A 22,711-nucleotide genomic window follows, 5' to 3' on the forward strand; every position below is an offset into this window, starting at 1 on the left:
GCAGTCACACACACACACACACACACTGGAGCAGTCACACACACACACTCTGGAGCAGTCACATACACACACACACCCTGGAGCAGTCACATACACACACACCCTGGAGCAGACACACACACACACACACACACACACACACACACACACACACACACACACACACACACACACACACACACACACACACACACACACACACACACACACACACACACACACACACACACACACACACACACACACACACACACACACACACACACACACACACACACACACACACACACACACACACACACACACACACACACACACACACACACACACACACACACACACACACACACACACACACACACACACACACACACACACACACACACACACACACACACACACACACACACACACACACACACACACACACACACCCCCCCCCCCCCCCCCCCCCCCCCCCCCCCCCCGCCGCACACACACACCCTGGAGCAGTCGCATGCACGCACACACTGGATCAGTCACACACGCACACACACACTGGAGCAGTCACATACACACACACCCTGGAGCAGTCACACACACACACACACACTCACACACACTCTGGAGCAGTCACACGCACGCACACACTCGGGATCCCTCATGTGTAGACAGCGGGTGAGATCGTTGGTGTTTTCAAATATAGAAGAACGGGCAAAATGGAAGACTTTACTAAGGTCTAGTGCTTATAGAAATAGTAGAAGTGCTATATAAAAAACATGAAAGTCGTGTGGTCACACAGTGGAGAAGATGGACTGTGTGCATCGATGGGCTGGCGCTACCAGTACAGGATGAGCTACAGGACAAATTGCAGGCACCTAGTAAAGCGCACATCTAGAGAAGAACTTTAAATGAGTTTGTGACTTAGGGTGGATACTAAAAGGGAACGGGCGCCCAAGGGAAAATTCATTTGAGACGAGTACTTACACAGTGTTTATTTTACAAATGTTTTTCTCTAGATTACCAGTTTACCACCCTCTTAAACAGTGCGAAGCGCCTAAACTTACAAATCTTGATAAAAGCCTGGCACGCAGGGACCATATTACTCAGTCATGCTCGAGGGGCCCCTGCATCGCCTTAAGTGACATCATCGATTTGTCAAATAAATCCGGTGGATGAAACGCTCACTGCGACATCTTCGCGCAACCTGCAGCCCACAGACTTAAATCACAGCGAGACTGTCAGTCTATCATTCTTCTTCTTCCAAACTTCAGTAACAGCAACACTTTTGACATGCAGTGCTACGAAACTCCAGTTTTGTATTTCCAAATGCTACCCTACATTTTCTTAAAGCTTCACTAGGCGCCGGCACCGTAGAACACTGTTCATCCGCTTTTAAAAAACTAATACAATTCTTTACAACTACTCCCTCAATACGGCATGTGGCCCACGTCACGTGCACTGCCCGGGAATCGCCGTCACCCAATAATTGTTTAAGGGGCAAGGCTTTACTCAATTTTACTCGAAAAGCAGGGATGGATAATGAAGGGAAAGTCCTCTGGAATGCGACTACTCTGCAAGTAGTAAGAAACCACAATCTTCTATCGACGCTCCACGGTGAACCCCACAAAGCTGGAGGGAGGCACACGGACAGCGGGAGGCACACGGACAGCGGGAGGGGGGCGGGAACGGGGAGAAGCACAAGGACACGGGGGGCGGGAACGGACAGCGGGGGGGGGGGTCGGGGAGGCCTCTTCCGTTGGAGGGGGGTGCGGGAACACACGGAAAGCACTCACCTGGACTTCCTCCGGCGGCGGAATGACGAAAAGCAACCTCGACAAAAACAAAAATAAACCCCGCCCACGGCCGCGATGACGACATCGCAGAGGCGGAGAGCGAAAAAATCTTGGGGACGCCCACGATTCTGGTCCGGCCATGACGGACAGATCTCTGTTCCAATGGCTAGCCTCCATTTATGGAGCTAGCCAATGGAAGCAGAGGCGGGACTAAGCCCACACTGTAGGGACATAAGATTTCTCCTGAACTGCCGCATCACGCTGTCCTTTTTCTAGGCACAGGCTCCCAGACTGCACTGCGGCCATTCCTGGCACTGCAAGAAAGCAGCATCAGGATTGGCCTGAGGGCTGGCAATTTGCACTCCCAGGCTGATGGGAGCCTGTGGCTGCTCTCTCCAACCCCAGCAACGCAGCTGGGGCTGGAGAGAGCTTCATTGAGCATGAGAGTTTGTCTGGCTGCCATTGTAGGGAGCAGTGTCATCTCCCTGGACCTGCTCCCTAGACTCATCAGATTCCTGGGGGCCGGGTCCAGGGGGATTAAAATAAACAATAATAAAATGGGTTTAAAACCAGTTTTATTTTTGTTTTATTTGAGGGTGGTGGCGGCGCTCCTCTGCCCTAATGGAGGGCCGCAGCTGCGGACTGCTTGTCAGCAGATCTCCACATCCTCACAGCCTGTCTGGGGACCCTATAGCACCAGTAGTCTGTTCATGGCTGCAATCTCAAGGTCTTATTTACAAGGCCCTAGAGCCGCTGGTGCTTCACTTTTAATATGGGGAACAGTGACATACTGATGGTACAAGGGCCTTGTAAATAAGCCGCTCAGTCTTTGTGCCCCAAATTTAATTTATAGTAAAGCTCAGACATTCTGTCAGTAGTTGAAACCCCCTGAATGCGTAAAACCCCCTGCTAGACAACTGTTAAAGTGACGTGTTACGCCCTGGCTAGGTTCACTGGCACATAGTTCAAATATCTTTTTGTAACTTGTAAATCCAAAATTCACTCAGTGGCTGTGCTGGCGCAGCCTCCCCCCATGGAAGTCGGGGAAAAAAATATTAATCTGAGAAAATAACGCCTCTTATTTAATCACTTGCAGTTTGGCAGATATAAATAAATGATAAGTTTGGAAAAGTGCGATAATAAATGTTAATGTTATCTCCCCGAATCTTACCGCCTGTAAGAATTGAAGTCCAACAAGATTAAAGTGTAATATGTCATCCTGGGACGAGAAGGGTGAACAAAGCCTTCGAGATTTCCCCTTTTCTCCCATTGGCAATAAATAAGGGTCTTGAATTAAAACCTTGAGGGGATTGTCTGGATCTCACTTCAAAGCAAAAGAACAATATTGTATTATAAATTCTGCTTACGAAATTCTTTGTGAAACGGAATTAAAGATTTCCATCTAAATCTGAAGGAATCCACAGAAACCGTAGGAATACACAGTACATGCAGAAGTTAAGAGTCTAAGATTTTCCTAGTGCATATGATTTTTTCAGTAACCGTTTACAGTGTAAAGTTTAAACTGATTGGTTCAGAATTTACAGCGTGAATTCGACACCAAACTATTAAACGTTTTGTGCGGTGTTTGCCTCTGGGCTTAGCAAATACGACTAGTTTTTTTTAATGTATATTTGTTGTTGAATTGGGTAAGAAAACACAGTAAAGAAAATGTGTGCATATTCACTCAACGTCCTAATGGATAGGTGACAGACTATAGCATTTTAATTCTTTAAACACTTTTTTTAACCTAAAATACATTTACATTCCTTTGAGCACATGGATAATGGTACATACACCGATTAAAGCAGGTTGATTTTTCTAATTCAGATGGTGCTGGTCTTCTAGGCACTCGTGAGCCCTCTTTTATGCTAATGAAGGAAGTCGACCTCTTCCAACATTATTTATGTCACAAAGAGGGACTTAACTAAAACCACCTCTCATGAGAATATCCTACGTTGTACATCTTAGTAGAAGCAAGTAAAGCAAACACAAAACTCCCCGCGTTCTGAAATGTCCTCTCGTTGGGATGGAATACACAACGACTAGGAATTTGAATTTAACATGCGCCATAATGCATAAGTGGAGCGGATGATGTATTTAATGCCCTTCCTTCTGTATCCAATCTATACTGTAATGTTAATGAACCAACAGCTGTCTCCGTGGTACGGGTTGGCTCAGTTGTTGTGACCAGATTGCAGGCTCAGTTGTGCAGTGTGTTTCCACCAGGCATGGATACAAAGAGGGACTTAGTCTGCATCATGTGGCGCATGGCCAGGAGATTCCTGAAATGGCAGGCCTAGACCTCTAGGGATTCAAATTTACGGGTTCATGAGATATCGATATATGCTATCAACATAATTGTATCCCGGCACTGCGGCTGCTTGACCCTCAAGTTAGAGAGGAGGAAGAAGCAAAACATAAAAAAGTGCTGTGGTTTCAGAATTAAGAAGAAATATTGAGATTCAGTTAAAACATCCAATAACCGCATTAATTCGTAAAAAAATGCTTTATTCACCTGTCCCCGCGACTTTTCCTGCACAGTAACAAACAAGGTTTGGGGTCGGGGGGCTTTGGCCTGCCTACGTGTGCCCATGTTACTCTGATGCCACTGAATACAGCGACCAAATGGTACAACCAAATATCCTTTTGAATGCAGTTAGGAGCTCCAAGTGAGTCGCTCTGAAGTAGAGTGAGTGCTACCTGAGAAGTAACAAGAAAGGCACATTTGTGGGGCCACATTGGACAAGTTTGTGATTGCATTCTGTGATGTCAGATGTTGGCAGCCATGGCTGGGTGGCACAGAGGGGGACGCCACTATTCAGCTCACCATACAGTGGACATCGCCCTCCCTCCCTCTGCCTCAGACTAAAGGGGATGGCGTACCATCTCTTAAAAAGCAGAAGGATGCTGTCCCCCTGTGTCTACCCTTGCCTTGTGCCCTGATTGCTACTCATAATATTTTGCTTATATAGTGACGATAAAACATTATGGGCCTTATTTATGAGGGCCTTGCAACACTAGTGCGCCGTCGTTGAGTCACTTTTCATGATGCAGCGGAGGCGTAAACAATGCCCAATGTTGCGCCATATTTATAAAGGGACGTATTTACGCAGATGCGTCACCTTGTAAAGCCCTGCGCCACATTATACCTGCATCAGGTATAATGTATGCAGGATGGGCGTTCCTCCGCAAGAAAGCCTCTTAGAAGTGTTGCTGAAAACAGCTTTGGCGCACCATCCTTGCACCCAACCGTCGAACCAACACATCCCACCGCCACCCTCCGCACCTGGACCGCAGTAACCACCGAAGACACAGCCCGCACGATGAACACCATCCACTCCGGATCTCCGACTGACCCCTGCCCCCACCACGTCATCAACAAGGCCGACTCCACCATCGCACCACAACTCCGAGATGTCATCAACACCTCCTTCGACACCGCCACCTTCCCGGAGAGCTGGAAGCATGCCGAGCTCAGCGCCCTACTGAAGAAACCAACAGCGGACCCCACCGACCTCAAAAACTTCCGCCCCATCTCGCTCCTCCCTTTTCCTGCCAAAGTCATCGAGAAGATCGCCAACAGACAGCTTGCCGCCTTCCTCGAGACGAATGGATCCCTCGACCCCTCGCAGTCCGGTTTCAGAGCCAACCACAGCACAGAGACCGCCCTCATCACAGCCACCGATGACATCCGAGCCCTCCTCGACAACGGGGAAACAGCAACACTCATCCTCCTGGACCTCTCCGCCGCGTTCGGCACTGTCTGCCACCGCACCCTAGTCCTCCAACGCCTCAGCAACACCGGCATCCAAGAGAAGGCATTGAAGTGGATCATCTCGTTCCTCGCTGGAAGAACACAGAGAGTCCACCTCCCCCCGTTTCGTTCCGAGGCCACCGAAGTCATCTGCGGCGTCCCGCAAGGATCATCACTCAGCCCCACCCTCTTCAACGTCTACATGAGACCTCTCGCAGCCATCGCACGCCAACACAACCTCAACATCATCTCCTACGCCGACGACACCCAGCTGATCCTCTCCCTCACCAGAGACCCCGACACCGCCAGAACCAGCCTCCACGAAGGGATGAAAGACGTCGCCGAGTGGATCAAGAACAGCCGCTTGAAACTGAACTCAGACAAGACGGAAGTCCTCATCCTTGGACCATCACCCTCCGCCTGGGACGACTCCCGGTTCCCCCAGCCCTGGGCACCGCCCCCAAGCCGACAGACCACGCACGCAACCTGGGCTGCATCCTGGACTCCTCCCTCTCGATGACCAGACAAGTCAACGCCGTCTCCTCTTCATGCTTTCACACCCTCCGCATGCTCCGCAAGATCTTCCGATGGATCCTGTACGAAACCAGGAAGACGGTCACCCAAGCCCTCGTCACCAGCAGGCTGGACTATGGAAACACCCTCTACGCCGGAACCACAGCCAAGCTACAAAAAAGACTACAACGCATCCAGAACGCCTCCGCCCGACTCATCCTGGACATCCCTCGACCCAGCCACATCTCCGGCCACCTGAGGAACCTGCACTGGCTCCCCGTCAACAAGAGGATCACGTTCAGGCTCCTCACCTACGCACACAAGTCTCTCCACGTCCTGGGCCCCAAGTACCTCAATGACCGCCTGACCTTCCACACGCCCACCCGCCAGCTACGGTCCGCTAGCCTCGCACTCGCCGCCGTACCACTCATCCGAAGAGCCACCGCCGGAGGCAGATCCTTCTCCTACCTGGCGGCCAAGACATGGAACTCCCTCCCCATCCACCTTCGGCTGACCCAGGACCACCTCGCCTTCAGAAGACAACTCAAGACCTGGCTGTTCGAGCAGTAGCGGCCCCCTTCCCCCAAGCGCCTTGAGACCCTTCCGGGTGAGTAGCGCGCTATACAAGTGTTATGATTGATTGATTGAAAATCTATAAGATTTCACAGTGACACTTCTAGGCCGCCACTGTGTTGTAAATGTAAATGTGGGTGTACTTGTAAAGCGCACTGCGACTCCATGGAGTATCCTGGCGCTGAAGACCGCTGGGGAACCCGTCCTGCTTTTCCCTGTGAGATGGTCCTTTTCTGGGTATCTCCAGGGTGAAACCAGGCATACCCGGCATCTGTGGGGGGCCGTTGTAGAGATGAGGCAAGCTTAATGCCCAGAGTTGCCGAGTGTGTTCCCTGGTTAGAGTAGGCACCGAGGCGAGAATTATCGAGTCTGTTTGACCCTGGTCCACGACCCTGCCGCGTCGGGATTGAACCCTGGTCTCGGGCCGTTCTCTGCTTACGGGTCTGCCGCCTCTAACCATTGAGCCACACCACTCCTGACACAGTGCCATAGGTACAGGTCTACCCCATGCATTGCTGGAGTTGCATCATGCTTGCATCACAACTCCAGCAATGTGTGACTTTTGCGACCAACAGATACATATCTGTCTTTCCTTGCGACATGGAGCACCGTACATTAAATATGGTGCATTCATCGTCTTGCAAGGAGGGCGCAGTGAAAACTGTTGCATCGCTGTTTTGTCGCAGCAATGTGACAGTTTTCATAAATGTGGCCCTATATTTGTATCATTAAATGTTATATTTTGGAATACACATTCCAGTCTGCAACATAAAACACATTTTCTTGCAATGCCGCTTCTAAATCTCATGTGCTGGCCTGAAGGATGCGATTAAAAAGCTGGCACCAGATTACAGTTCCCAGCATCCTCCCTTCCTGACCGTGCAATGAATGACTCTATCGTGTACCCCTAAGGACAATTGTTGACTGGTGCTGTCCACTGGAGGACGAGCAACGCCCTAATTTGTCGAAGGATTAGGAAACAAATTAAGTAGAGGCGGTGGCCTGTTATTTTCTTCTAAAGTAAACATGCTGTGCCTTCCATAGAACTATAGCACAGGCCAGCTGTTTCACGATTGCTATCACGCTAATTAAATATCACTCATTGTCTCTCAGAGGTTAAAATTCCGCTCAGCGTTTTCATATGGCAAGGTAAGGCTGCAGCCTTATGTAGAACCACTAGATGGCACTATAAATCAAGAGATGCCTTAAATTTGTTGCATATATTGCCATGTTCTGATGCTTAGAGAAGGTGGCCGATAAATAATGGATCACATAGTAGAGCATTACTGTGTGTGAAAAGGAGCTGTGGGTGACAAATGCCATGGCCTTCAATGTCCCTGCTGCGTAACAAAATAAACCTTTGACGAGAGTGGCCGAAATCCCCAACCTTCACTGTCCATTTCACCCCACTCTACATTAATCCATTACCACGGCTCACGTTTGGTGACTGCGTGTAACAAACGTGTAGGGCAGTGTGGCCGACATAGGGTAGAGCGGGCCTCTATCCCAAGTGGTATTGTCACTGTCCACATGGCCGTCCAGTGTACAAACACTATCGCGTGGTCAGCACTGAGGTGGCTTCCATCTTGCTTGTGGCGTCACTGAGAGTTTACTGTTTCCCCAGGACATATGGGCATTGGGCAGCACCAGATGCATGAACTCTGTCTGCAGAAAGGGTACCTGCCTTATTGCTCTTCTGCTAGCCGCTCAGCAGAAGTAGGCTGTTGGACATAGCATGTGGCCGGGCTATGCCTCCACCCCACTGTGTTCCCAACTTCTGCGGCACACGGCCTTAGAGCAGGAATTGGCCTCATGGCCTGGCCTATGGCCAGGAAATGCGCTCAACTCTTATTTAACCCAAACCCCACTGTGTAGGGCCTTCAACCTTGGGCCAGAAATGTGAGTGGTTGGCTGCCAGGCCTCTCCTGCAAGTAGGTGCGCCGGGCACGGATCAGGAGTGGGTGGCGGAGAGCGGGAGTGGGAGTAAATAAAAAAAAAAATACAAAACGTACCCCCTCGCTGCGTCTCACTGCATCTCTCCACCATTGCCTGTCCCGGAACAGAGCATCCAGGAAGCACTCAGGCTTCCCTAAGCCAATCACATTGATTCAATGCAGCATTGTGATTGGTCTGAGCGCTGTGGTGCTGCGCTCAGACAGGGACTGGGGGCCTGGGCATGTTCTCTAACCAGGCTGTAATGCAACCTGGGTGAAGAACAAGCAAAGTGCACATGACTGATTGGCCATCTCAAGACGGCCGGCCAAACATTCAGGCACACTTAAATGCACATACCACTCCCCCCCCTGCTGGCTGTGATGATGACAGACAAGCCCCACTCCGCCCCGCAAAGCTGAAGTAGGAAAAAATAAAATTATAACGAGTTATCTTTTAATTTTTCCTTTATTTACACTGCTGCAAAGCAGTGGTGCGACGCTCCTCCGCATTAGCGGAAGATCCACCACTGCCTTCAAGGGGGCGGTCCACCCAACCCCTTTGTGCAGCACAAACCGGATAAGCAAGGATAAGGCCCAAAGATGTCCAGATTGCCCTAAAAAATTAGATTTACTCTGCCCCCTGCCTATCATGTGGGGACGGGCAGGACAAAAGTTACATAGGGCGGCCCCGGGGGGAACACCCCACCAGCAACTTGCTTCAGTCTGGTGCGGGACTGGATCAGAACCTGTCATTGTTTCTCATCCTGGGCTTGGCCTGCAGCATAATGCTTGCTTTATCCTTCATTCCTGAGTAGAGACACATTGTTGAGTTTCCTCCTAAGCCGCTGGGTTGGGGCTGACCCCGGAGCCCACAGAAGGTTGCACCTGCTTCATTGCCCTCTGAACACTATCCTAACATTTACATACAGGGTAGGGAACACAGTCCTACACAAACAATGGTGCTCGATTGGAAGAAGTGAGTTTCAAGCCTCACACTTACATTCAATTGCAAAGCATTAGGTCTGTTCTGTTAGTTTCTTTGGGAGATGTAACTGTGGGTAAATCCTTAACCTACAATCATCTCCTGAGACCCAGAAGCCTATGGCTGTGGAGTCCTGGTTGCTCAGGAAAAATGGGTTACCCGTTACATCCCGCAACCTCCTCACCCTGATTTACTATTTACTTTTCCGTCCTGCAAAATGTTTGAGGCAGAACTTCACAAAATCGCAGTGGTAGCTCCATGGATCTGGAGGCTCCAATTTGGATACATTTTACAGATGAACATAGCATGATAAAGCTTGCAAACAACTCAAGACTCTCCTGTTTCCTTAGTCAGCCCTTTTTCATGTTGGTTTTTAGCGCTGGGACACTCCCGGGTAGCCATGCGCTCTACAAATGCCCTTTCATTTCATTTCATTTCATCCGTAAGATCTGATTAAGACTTCAAGCGATATGAGATTTGTTTGATGCCAGCGATACGTATTTTTTATATTAACTTTGCAGGAGTTTCCATGAATGACTGTCTACTTTTATGTACTCATTTCTTTCTCGATCATTTTTGTTACCTGGTGCACCAACCAGCTGCTGGGTATCTGTGGTCGCCCCCGGCCATGCAGTACAATGTCCCTCATGGTCTCGATGCAGGGCTGCTCACGAGCCACTGACCCGAAGGGCAACTCGTAGCTCTTCACCTCTGTAAAACATTTAGAAAACCAGGATCAGTACACAGGGCCAAATTCACAAAAAGTATGTGTGAAAGCTCTAGATTGTTGTTTCATAAGTATCTACTTTCATATCAGAATACAGCTTCTTGGGGACTCACCACAATCCTAGACATACGCCTGGAAATCACACGTAAGTAACATCTAATCGAATGTAGGCAGATTTCTGATGAAAATCCACCCACCTGTTCATTGCTTTTCTTTATTTTTTAAATACATCTTTTAATTATTCTACCAACCAATGCATGGTTTATTATTATTTTCAAATTGCAAATTCGTCTTTTAAAAAATATACACATACATTTTAAAAGCAATCTTTTCATCTACAACTCTGTCGAATATGATGATGTTAGGGTGTTTTATCATCTTTTTTGCACCCTTTCCCCATGATTTGTAACATTACTAGTCACAAATACATTTTCCAAATAGATGCAAGTCTTTTGGAAACGATGGTGAATACCCACAAACCACAAACTTGAGGGTATCTACTAAATTCCCAAAGATCTCCCCTGTTCCTCCTTTGCCAGCACAGTTATTCTTCCTTTTCTATTTTTTACAATCAGAAATGGAGTGAACACGCCTAAAAATCCATAAATACTCAAGTGGCCCACTTTGTCCATATCTAAACTCAATTTAGGCACAAATGGTTTTTTAAATATGACCCTTCCTATGCACAATGCTTCAAATGCTCCAGTACAGGCTTGATGATTTCATCCTGCACTGGAGTTACCTTGGGCCAGATGTGCGAAATTGTGTGTTTGCGATTTCCTAATAGCGAATTTGAGTGATTTGCTATTAGGAAATCGCAAACTGCAATGTACAACAGTGTGTTTGATACTATAAGTGATTCACAGTGACTCGCAAATGGACCTGCCTCATTAATATTCATGAGGTAGGTCGCGATTTGCGACCCAGTGTGAATGGTTACAATCAGAGGGATGGTGGCCTGCTGAGTCAGCAGACCACCATGTATGTGATTGCTTCTTAAATAAAGCAATATTTTGTTGTTGTTGCAATGCAGCCCGTTTTGGATGCATTTCAAAAATAAAAATGAAAAGCTACCTTTTAATTTTTTAAGATCAAATGAACTGGTGAAAGGACACAGATGATATTTTAACTATTGTATTAATGAATTTTAAAAAGGTTTTTATTCACGTTTTTATTGATATGTAATTCTTTGTGCTTTTATGATTCTGTTCTCAAAATCGAATAAAGCTATTTTGAATTGCAAAAAAAATTAAGATCAGGCAGTGGCCATAAGACCACTGCCTACTCCTAAAAAATATTGGCCCCAACATTCACAAAGGGGACCCCTTCCTGTATGTGAATGGGTTACCACCAACTTAAAGTTGGTGGTAACTGTGAATGTTTTGCGACCGCATTCCTGGTTGCAAAACATTCATACATACCAGTGCTATTCGGTATTAGGAAGGGACGCCCTAAACACGTCTCTTCCTATTACTGAATCTCAAAAGCAAAATGCGATTCGGTTACAGAGTGGCATGTTGCCTTCTCTACATGGCAAAATGCATTTTATCGGTCGCAATCGGCCCAGTAAAATGATTTGTACATCTGGCCCATTGTCTCTTTCTGTTGCTGTGAAAAATCTAAGAAAGGTGACATTGAATCATCTCTGTGCCCTTAACATACCTCAAACCCAAAACAAACTCTTCTCCACCATCAGGATCATAATTTGGCATTTGCCACATTTGGCAATTGTTAGCTTTATATAGACTTGAAGCCTCTATGGGTTCCTTTGCATCGTTATACATTCTGACAAGTGATTTTCTGTTATAAAGTATGCCTTTAACTTTTGTCAACTTTTGTTTGCTTATTTAGCTTTTGTATTTGCTTAATATCACTGTCACGTTTTTAGTCATGACTTACTTAATTAAAAAAAAATGAATGGGCTAATGTGCGACATCACCAGAGAAGAAAGGGTATATTATGTCACTTCTGCTGTGAATTTAGTGAAACATTGTTACTTATCACTGATTTTTTTATTCGTAGTATGCAGAAGGGAATTCAGTGCTTAATTAAATTAAGCACTGAATTCCGGTGGCTGCCTGTGCGAGCCACAACGCTTATCTTTGAGGACCACACTTATTTCCCCGCATCAGATGTTCATCGAGTGCAAGAGAGGGGAAACACAGATCGGAAAGGCAAAGGGAGAGAAAGGCGGGAAAACCATCCAAAAAGTAGAAAGCAGGAACCTGCAAGAGCGAGAAAAGGGGGCATGGAGTGTTGGGTAATAGAGTAAAGACCACCAGCCCTGGTATTTTGTGTGCCGACGTTTAATTGCACCGGCTCTGAGCCGGTCTGGCTATCTAGCTTTCCTTAATAAACAATGCAAAACAAATGTTTTAAAAAGCAGGCTTTAACGCTATTTGTTTGCATTGTTCATTTGGAAGCTCCTGCAGCTCCCCAGCAACAAAATTGTCCCCTCTGCGGTGAATCTGGGCCCCACCCTGCCACCCCAGCAAAAAACGCCCGATAGCCAGTCCGGCCCTGCACCGGCTGCCAGCTTCTAACTTCAACCCTGCTCTCCTTTTTTCACAAATGTAGCCCTGAGTCAATTCTGACTGCATTTTGTGAAATTCGCTTCTACCTACCAAGGGAAAACAAACATTGGCAAAACCAAAAGGTTGCGCCTATGCAAAAGCTATTAGCTTTGCCAATGTGTTTTAGCCATGTTATACACCAGCGTGGAAGCTGTTTAGCATGACTAAAAGTTAGTGGCTTGGAATATAGTGGTGTGCTGTAGAGTAGAGTGGAGTGGCGTGGCGTGGAGATGCATAGAGTATAGTGGGTTGAGGGGATTGGAGGGAGTAAAGTGTCATAGTTTGGAGAAAAGTGGCGGGGCATAGAGTGGAGGTGTGTAGAGGAGCAGAGTACCGTAATGTGGAATGTTGTAGCGTGGTGTAAAGTGTCATAGGTGGAGTGGCAAGAAGTGTTGTACAGTGGAGAGACTTAGAGTGAGTAGAGTTTCAAAGAGTAGAGTTGGGTCGCATAGACTGAGGTAAAGTGACATAGAGGGAGTTGCGTGAAGTGGAGTAAAGTGTTGTAATGCAGAGTGGCATAGAGTGGAGTAGATTGTTGTAAAGTGGAGTGGCATAGAGTTCAGTATAGTAGAGTGTCATAGGGTGGAGTAGAGCACCATGGAGTGTTGTGGAGGAAGTAGGGTGACGTAGAGTAAAATAGAGTAGAGATGCTTAGAGTGGAGTTGAGTGTCATTGTGTGGAGTGGTGTAGAGTGAAATAGAGTGCCTTAGAATGGAGTGATATCGGGTGTGGTAGAGTGACCTAGAGTAGAGTAGAGCAGAGTGTTCTAGAATAAAGAGGAGTGGAGTGGAGTAGAGTGAATGGCCGTAGAGTGGAGTAAAGTGTAATTAAGTGGCATAGAGGGGGTTGAGTGGAGTGGAGTAAAGTGTCATAAGGTGAAGTAGAGTGTTGTAGAGTAGAGTGGAATGTCGTAGTGTGGAGTAAAGTGTCATAGAGTGGAGTGGCAAGAAGTGTTGTACAGTGGAGAGACTTAGAGTGAGTAGAGTTTCATAGAGTAGAGTTGGGTCGCATAGACTGAGGTAAAGTGGCATAGAGGGAGTTGCGTGAAGTGGAGTAAAGTGTTGTAATGCAGAGTGACATAGAGTGGAGCAGAGTGTTGTAGAGTAGAGTGTTCTACACTGGAGTAAAGTGGGGTGGACTGGCATAGAGAGTGTTGAGTGGAGTAGAGTTTCATAGAGCGGACTAGAGTGCTATAGAGCGGAATGGAGTGTCAGAGTGGAGTGCCATAGAGTGGAGTGTCATAGAGTGGAGTTTCGTAGAGTACAGTAGATTTGAGTGGAGTGCAATAAAGTGGAGTAGAGTGTCGAACAGTAGAGTGTCATAGAGTGGAGTGTTGTAGAACGGAGTAGAGTGTTCGTAGAGTGGAGTGGCATATAATGGAGTAGTGTGTCGTAGGGTAGAGTAGAGTAAAGGGGCATGGAGTGGAATAGAGGGAGTTGCGTAGAGTGTTGTGCAATCTCATAGACTGGAGTAGAGCAAGTAAAATGTAACACAGTGAAAGTAGAATTTCATAGATTGGAGTAGAGTGAAGTAAAATGTAGAGTGAAGTGTCATAGTGTGGGGCGTAGAGGGGAGTGGAGTGTCATAGAGTGCCGTATCATTGAGTGTTGTAGAGGGGAGCAGCGTGGAGTGGAGTGGTGTAGAATGGCATGGAGTGCAGAGGAGTGGGGTAGAGTGCAGTGGCATGTCGTAGAGTGACATAGAGTGGAATGGCGTAGCGTGGAGTAGCATGCGTAGAATAGAATGGTGTAGCGTGGCGTGTCATAGAATGGAGTGGCATAGAATGGAGTGTCCTAGAGTGAAGGGGTGTGTCGTACAGTGGCGTGTTGTAGAGTGGCATAGAGTGAAGGGTCATTGGGTGGAGTGGTGTACAGTGGAGTGGAGTGGCATGTCTCAGATTGTCCATCCAAAAATCAATATATTAGATTCGTTAGACTACTGCATTTAAAATTCCCATTGGACAATGGGGCTGGAACTAGAACTAATCAAGCTGTAGGGTTTTTGATGTCTATGTTTATGTAGTCTAACAATATTTGGTTAAAGTACCCATACAATTTATATCGATGGGGTAAAATATTGCTTATTGATGTCTGCATCATGTACTTATGTATATATGTGAAATATTTTAACTAGTAATAAGCTACTCGATTGTCATAGGCCTCCTTGAAGAGCTGTTGTTTAGTTGACAGTCAATGATTAAATACCTTGACTGGACCCTATACATATTATGAAATTCAATATATATATGTACATATACTGATGGTTTTGTATGGGGATTTATTAGAAAATAAAAGGATAAATATTTGTTTATCCATAGTTCAGTGACATCGATGTATTATGAAATGTGTATTCAATGATAACTATGCACTATAAAAAGTCTCTTTATTGCTGGTGTTATGAGTTAGGTATACATTTATATATACGTTAATTATATGTTTTGTTACACTATGCGCAATGATTGTCATTATTGGGACATAAATGTAATGCCTATTACTGGCATATATGTTTGTTTACACTATGCGCAATGACTGTCATTATTGGGACACAAATGTAATGTCTATGTTGCGGCACATTCTGTTTAGGACAAAATGTTGATTGTTTCTTTAATGCAGACTATTTTTAATCATTGTCATTCATTGTGACATGAATGTAATCCCGTCGGTACAGCTGACGATTTTGGGACAACATGCATGTATATTCATTATTGTCCTAGATATAACGCACAGAGGACGATTTATGTAATATGGCTGACTCTGAGTGTTTGCTGTTATGCACATTATTTTGGCTTTCCTTTCCAAAAAATACATGGTGAGCTGTTATTGTGCCACGTAAATGGGATACGAAGCAGTCCGTTGTTTGTTATTTGCAATCCGTGCATATAGCTAGTAACAAGGTTCATCGTGGGCAGTTCTCATTGCAAGAGACGATTTGTATAGTCCTTCGTTTATTACATCCTTTTGAGCCTGACCCGGAAGTGATTACTTTCCCGGATATTGTCCTCTTGGATACGCGCGTTTTTTACAAGTATATATGCTGCAGTTCGAGAGTTGCCCTTTAATAGCGGAGGTATAACGACGCAGTACCCCACGTTGCGGCCCATGACTTATCTTCTAGCAGGTATGTGATTTTCCGAAATGGACGAAATAGAGATTATCATTTTCTCTCTTGGTATAGCACTAACCCCGAGTCTGTTTTAATTCTATAGACTGCGGGCGGTCTGACTACATAGGAGGCCTTGATTGAAAACGAGACGTGACATTTTGCCGTCTTTTACTGATTCCCTGATGCAGTATATTTCTATACGCACTTTGTAAATCTTCAAGGTATGTAATCTGGCCCATACGTTTATTATATATACACTATGACTGAACTGAGTGTATATGGCCCAGTCTCTATCATATTGGCTTTGGCTTGTCTTAGGAATATATATTAATGGGGTGTTGACAAATAGATGTCTACCGTCTTTCGGATTTAGCATCGTCACATTAATGGGGTGCTTACAAATATATGTTCATCATTTCTCGGGTTTAGCCTTGTATAACTACCCCTCTTGTATCGACTTGCCTGTGCCTATATCCCTGAATGGGTGCCTAATAAAGATCTACACTGGTTAATGCCTGAATACAAAATAGAATAATGAAGATTTAAAACATCCGGCTGGGGGAGGCATTTGCAGTTAGATATATTGTATGGTCACCTTAGTTTACTATTAGGATGGTGTGGATATGGACTTGCACTATGGCATACATATACTTAACATTGGTTACTCATTTTAGATACACCCAGAAGGTGGTGGAGAAATAGACAGTGACCTTATTCGTGAGAATTTTCGTCTGAAATACCACAAAGGTAACCTTTTATTTGTATACCTTTGTTAATATGCACACTGGTATGGACATACTATCTGATACCCAGTGTTGTGAACGACATCGTTTACCTAAAGCAAAGGGGATTGGTCAGGTGGTAGTAGTGACTTATCGCATTATTTTCTTGATACATCTGCATAGAATTTCTAATGACCATCATGGCATATATGCACTTTTTAGAAAGGCATAATAAGAATTATGTTCTAAATGATGTATGTAGTGTAAATTGTACTTAAGTTTTGTGAGCAATTGTGAGCAAGTGTGTGTCCTAGGAGCAGTATTGTACTTCATGGTTTTAAATTGCAATCAATCAGTTAAATGTTTGTATATCTTATATTTGTGTGTACTTATCTCTTTCAGACATTGTGGTTTTATGGGATATTATTAATTTTAATTCCTGAGGAAGGTTTTTTGGCTTTGGAATCATATGTGCCATAAACCGAAACGCGTCGATGCTTTATATGGGTGGAGAAGCACCAAGCTACTAAAGATAAGGAACTCCTATAAAAACTGTGGAATTTATGAAATTGGAGTTGCTTAATGTAATGATTGCAACACTGGTGGTCCTCTTCTCCCCTTTTTAATTGGAACTATTTTCCTTATGTACTGTCCCATGATTTTAATGAATATTTTATTTTGAATATTTTATTTTGATTCCTTATAATGTACTGTGTATTAATTTGTTGATAATTTACCCAAATAAAGTGTACAAAATTTTCTGTATGATTGATTCATGTTAGTTCTTTGCTGCTCCGCATTATATGTATACTATTGGATGATTGTTTTGTGTTGGTGTAAAATTGTTATTTACATTTAAGTTCACCCAAAGGGGATCACTTTGCTGACATAATGTCTCAGATTGTCGCAGAGTGGCATGAAGTGGTGTAGTGTAGAGTGTCTTGTCATAGAGTAGAGTGGTGTGTCATTGAGTGTCGTAGAGTGTAGTGGCGTAGAGTGCAGTGGTGTAGAGTGCAGCAAAGTGTCATAGAGTGGCATTGAGTGGAGGGCCGTAGAGTGGAGAGGCGCAAAGTGGGGTGTTGTGGAGTGGAGTGGCGTGGCGTGGCGTGGACTGCAGTGGCATGGGGTAGAGTGCCATAGTGTGGTGTAGAGTGGAGTGGCACGTCGTACAGTGGATTAGAGTAGAGGGACGTAGAGTGGCTTAAAGTGTAGTAGAGTGGTGTAGAGTGAAGTGGGTAGTGTGGAGCATGCATGGTTCGGTAGTGCACTGACATTGCAGACAGCACATTTCAATTGAAATGACAGTTACATTGCTTTTACTGATTAAACTATACTGCGCACTAATAATTATGTGTTGAAATGGCATCACTAAGTGTATCAATTTGTTTTGATCGCACCAAACTTCAGAATTGTGCTTTTCTAATTCTGATATAGTCTGAAATATTTGCACAGCTCATTTAACGACATTTATATTTTATTGTGTGCTAGAAAAAGCCTTTCTTTTCAAAACCCCAGTAGCCAGCAAGATTGTCACATTAATCCTCTCCCATTGAAATCAGAGAAAGAAAATTAAACTACAAGCTCGCTCTGAAGACAGAGTATGACATATGACTTATGTCTTTCAATGCACAGCAAATATCACATGATAAGAACAAAATTTAAAGGCCTATTTACAGAAAGCGAGCACTAGGGAAAGAATACAATGAGCCAGGTAAATGGGCTATGCTCCACGTAGACAGCCTAAAATATATAAAGCCAGCAAATAGAAGGCAAGCAAATGTTAGTTACAAACCACATAGCCAAAGGTAAGCAATCATTAGGGTGCATTCCCAGGAAAGGATGTCCCCAATAAGTCTTTAGCATACCAGACAGCTGCACTGTCTGGTATGCTTCAACCTAAAAAGTCGAAAAATCAATAACTGTTTTGTTTGAGCAGTTTGTGTGGTTCTCATACTGAAACAAGGCTAATTGAACACCGCATGTGCCACATAAACTATTCGGGTCTTGGTCAATGTGGGCAGCTAACGTGGTTCTCTTTAACCTGGTTTTAACTGGGAGAACTACACAATGTGCACGAACCGCAAAATACACCCATTCCTCAGGTTTGCCTGCAGAGTGAATATAGGCGATTTTTTGAAACCCAATTTCGCTCTGCTGATGAGTTAAAATAAAAGGTTGATTTTGCTTGTTTCTCATTTTGCTAATATAATAATATGTTCGTCCACCCCTTCTTAGGAGGCCAGAGGCCTTATTCCAACTGATTCTGTTCTGTAGGGAAGGGCTGCAGAAGTTTCTTTAAGTATATTATCCTATAATGAGGATTAGATGCGTGACTCATTTTGTGCTCTGGAACACCAGTTCCATTATGCCCATGTTGTGCCACTGACTCCCTAAAAAACTAGTGCATTACTGGTCAGTAAATAATTTTAAGAACTGACCTATGTACTAATAGGTCAGTTCTTAAAATTCCGATTAGTAGGTTGCTGACTCCAATTCACTATAATAAGAGGCCAGCACAGGAATGGTGGCCTGCTGGGATCAGCAGATTACATGTCTGTGATTGCTTTTTAATATGGAAAACCTTTTTTTAAATGTGGCCCATGTTCCCAATATGAAACGGGGCAGATTTAAAAAAGAAAAGGTTTGTTTTCTATTTACAGTTTATCCCACGGACCACCGCCTAATCTTCAACAAAGATTGTTTACATTCACAAAGGTGAAGGGTTCCTAAGAGGACCCCATCCTTTTTTCACATGGGGTATCACCTCCTTTGAGATGTTACTAAACAAATTAGGCCAAGATTTACTAAACTTTAACGCAACACAGCAAGAGAACTTTTAAGTTTAAGTAAAAGGAGAATGCGGAAATGCACCATATTTACTAAGGTATGGCGCACTTCTGCTCTCTCCCTGTGCTGGTACACTTGTGATAGCCTAGCACCAATGCAGGAACCCATGTGCCACAACACAAGGGTGTCTGTCTTGTAGTCAGAATAGTTTTTGTGCAGGGATACCTTCCTACACAAAAACTATTGTTAGTGGCTCTTTCCTCTTCGTAGGTTTGCGGGAAAATGCAACACACGTGGAAAGAGGGAGCAACGAGGAAAAATAAAGATATGTCTTCTTATTATGCCATCCTCGGGTAGACACACCATTTTGGCACTGTCCCAGGTTTACAGACTTTAGTAAATATGGGTTACTGTCAAAATACATGTGTGGAGGCATGGTAACGCCCATGCTCCACCCACTTAATATCTCCTTGATGCAAAGTAACGCAAAGCAATGCTATGCGCTGCCATGTGTTACTTGTTTTTTACAAAACCATGTGAAGGCATGTAAATCGGGCTTTGTGTTGCCTTCTAAATCCCAAAACACATTTTGTGTCATGGCAGCTCCAAAAAAGTGGTGCACCCTTGGCGCACATTGTCAGTAAATCTGGCCCTTAATGTTTTGAGTCTGGATTTCTGTGGGGGGAAAAAATGATACATTAGATAAAAATTCAGTATTTAGAAGGTGCTCCTACAACACTCCTCTTCTAGATACTGAATCGGGATCCATTCGGAAGCCATTTGTAGGAGTCAAAAAAACTTTTCTGACTCTGAAGATGGGATTAGTATCTATGAAAAAGCACTTTAATGGTCACAAACACTGAATCAGTGCATTTGAAATCGTTAAAATGCATTGCTCATCTGTCCCCAAGTTCCTTTCCTCTGCAAGAACCGTTCTTTAAAATGCATTGCTCATCTGCATTGCTCATCTGTCCCCAAGTTCCTTTCATCTGCAAGAACCGTTCTTTAAAATGCATTGCTCATCAGTCCCCAAGTTCCTTTCATCTGCAAGAACCGTTCTTTAAAATGCATTGCTCATCTGTCCCCAAGTTCCTTTCATCTGCAAGAACCGTTCTTTAAAATGCATTGCTCATCTGTCCCCAAGTTCCTTTCATCTGCAAGAACCGTTCTTTAAAATGCATTGCTCATCTGCATTGCTCATCTGTCCCCAAGTTCCTTTCATCTGCAAGAACCGTTCTTTAAAATGCATTGCTCATCAGTCCCCAAGTTCCTTTCACCTGCAAGAACCGTTCTTTAAAATGCATTGCTCATCTGTCCCCAAGTTCCTTTCATCTGCAAGAACCGTTCTTTAAAATGCATTGCTCATCTGTCCCCAAGTTCCTTTCATCTGCAAGAACCGTTCTTTAAAATGCATTGCTCATCTGTCCCCAAGTTCCTTTCATCTGCAAGAACCGTTCTTTAAAATGCATTGCTCATCTGTCCCCAAGTTCCTTTCATCTGCAAGAACCGTTCTTTAAAATGCATTGCTCATCTGCATTGCTACTCTGTCCCCAAGTTCCTTTCATCTGCAAGAACCGTTCTTTAAAATGCATTGCTCATCAGTCCCCAAGTTCCTTTCATCTGCAAGAACCGTTCTTTAAAATGCATTGCTCATCTGTCCCCAAGTTCCTTTCATCTGCAAGAACCGTTCTTTAAAATGCATTGCTCATCTGTCCCCAAGTTCCTTTCAACTGCAAGAACCGTTCTTTAAAATGCATTGCTCATCTGCATTGCTCATCTGTCCCCAAGTTCCTTTCATCTGCAAGAACCGTTCTTTAAAATGCATTGCTCATCAGTCCCCAAGTTCCTTTCACCTGCAAGAACCGTTCTTTAAAATGCATTGCTCATCTGTCCCCAAGTTCCTTTCATCTGCAAGAACCGTTCTTTAAAATGCATTGCTCATCTGTCCCCAAGTTCCTTTCATCTGCAAGAACCGTTCTTTAAAATGCATTGCTCATCTGTCCCCAAGTTCCTTTCATCTGCAAGAACCGTTCTTTAAAATGCATTGCTCATCTGTCCCCAAGTTCCTTTCATCTGCAAGAACCGTTCTTTAAAATGCATTGCTCATCTGCATTGCTACTCTGTCCCCAAGTTCCTTTCATCTGCAAGAACCGTTCTTTAAAATGCATTGCTCATCTGTCCCCAAGTTCCTTTCATCTGCAAGAACCGTTCTTTAAAATGCATTGCTCATCTGTCCCCAAGTTCCTTTCATCTGCAAGAACCGTTCTTTAAAATGCATTGCTCATCTGTCCCCAAGTTCCTTTCATCTGCAAGAACCGTTCTTAAATTTAAGCTACAGAAGATCCTAAACTAAAATGTACATTGCTCTCATATTACAAGTCTACTTTCATCTCAGTTTGGTGCACATTTTTTTGCATCCATATTCCCAGCAGCTGTGCAGGAGCAGCGCAAAGTTCCACCATCTATTCAGGCGCGGCTCATCCACTAAGGAGGAGGGGTGTCACCCCATTAAGTGTAAAAAGTAAAAGAAAATTAAAATAACGCAACATTAATAACGCTACATTATTATTTTCTTCTTCTGCTAGGAGCGAACCAGGTGGGGTTGGGGCTGGGCTTTTCACAGGGAGAGGGAGGAGGAGTGGTTGCTGCTGCACCAAATTTAGCCTCACAGTCCCAGTCTGAGCGCCAAACCACGGCGCTCAGACCAATCTGGACACTGCTGTAACGGTGACAGCAGCGTCGTGATTGGCTTAGGGAGCCTGGGTGCTTCTGGGAGACAGGAAAACAGCGAGGGCAGAGAAGAGGCTGTGGCTAGTGACTGGCGATGACAAGGTTAGACTTCTTTTTTTATCTAAACTCCCCCGCTCCACCCCCTGCCAACGTTCCCCACCACCGCCACTGCATCCATGCTCATATCTTTTCCTCGCAGTCATTTATGTTGATATTTAGAAGAAGCTGGTAGGCACTCCCAAGATGGAGCTTCAAACGCCTGCCACAAAAATAATTAGAAAAATAATATGTCATAGTATGATTGGAGAAAAGATTACATGACACCCTACGGCATGATACAGAAGCATGCCTTCCTCCAGATCAAAGCTGTCCACTGTTGTTTCACTAGGACCAAAGTGAACCATATCAGCTTTTCATTGGCCAATGTAGGCCAAAACAGTCTTGTGCGCTATATAAATGTGTTATTCAGGCATCCATTCACTATATCCACCTAGTATCAATTTACATACAGTGAACCTATATCGGAATAATGTACTTGG

The 22,711-nt window shown here is 44.8% G+C and overlaps 1 protein-coding gene across 1 annotated transcript in view; it reads right to left on the bottom strand.

Moving 5' to 3' along the window:
* Positions 1 to 22,711, bottom strand: part of LOC147732888 (TGF-beta receptor type-2-like) — a 407,586-nt gene that overhangs the window by 30,614 nt on the left and 354,261 nt on the right. Inside the window, exon 6 of the mRNA XM_086957433.1 lies at positions 10,115 to 10,242. Within this exon, the coding sequence (XP_086813559.1) occupies positions 10,115 to 10,242 (128 nt within the window). The remainder of the gene's footprint in view (positions 1 to 10,114; positions 10,243 to 22,711) is intronic.

Source organism: Lissotriton vulgaris, chromosome 2_1, assembly GCF_964263255.1.
Source record: "Lissotriton vulgaris chromosome 2_1, aLisVul1.2, whole genome shotgun sequence".
Taxonomy (NCBI): Eukaryota; Metazoa; Chordata; class Amphibia; order Caudata; family Salamandridae; genus Lissotriton; species Lissotriton vulgaris.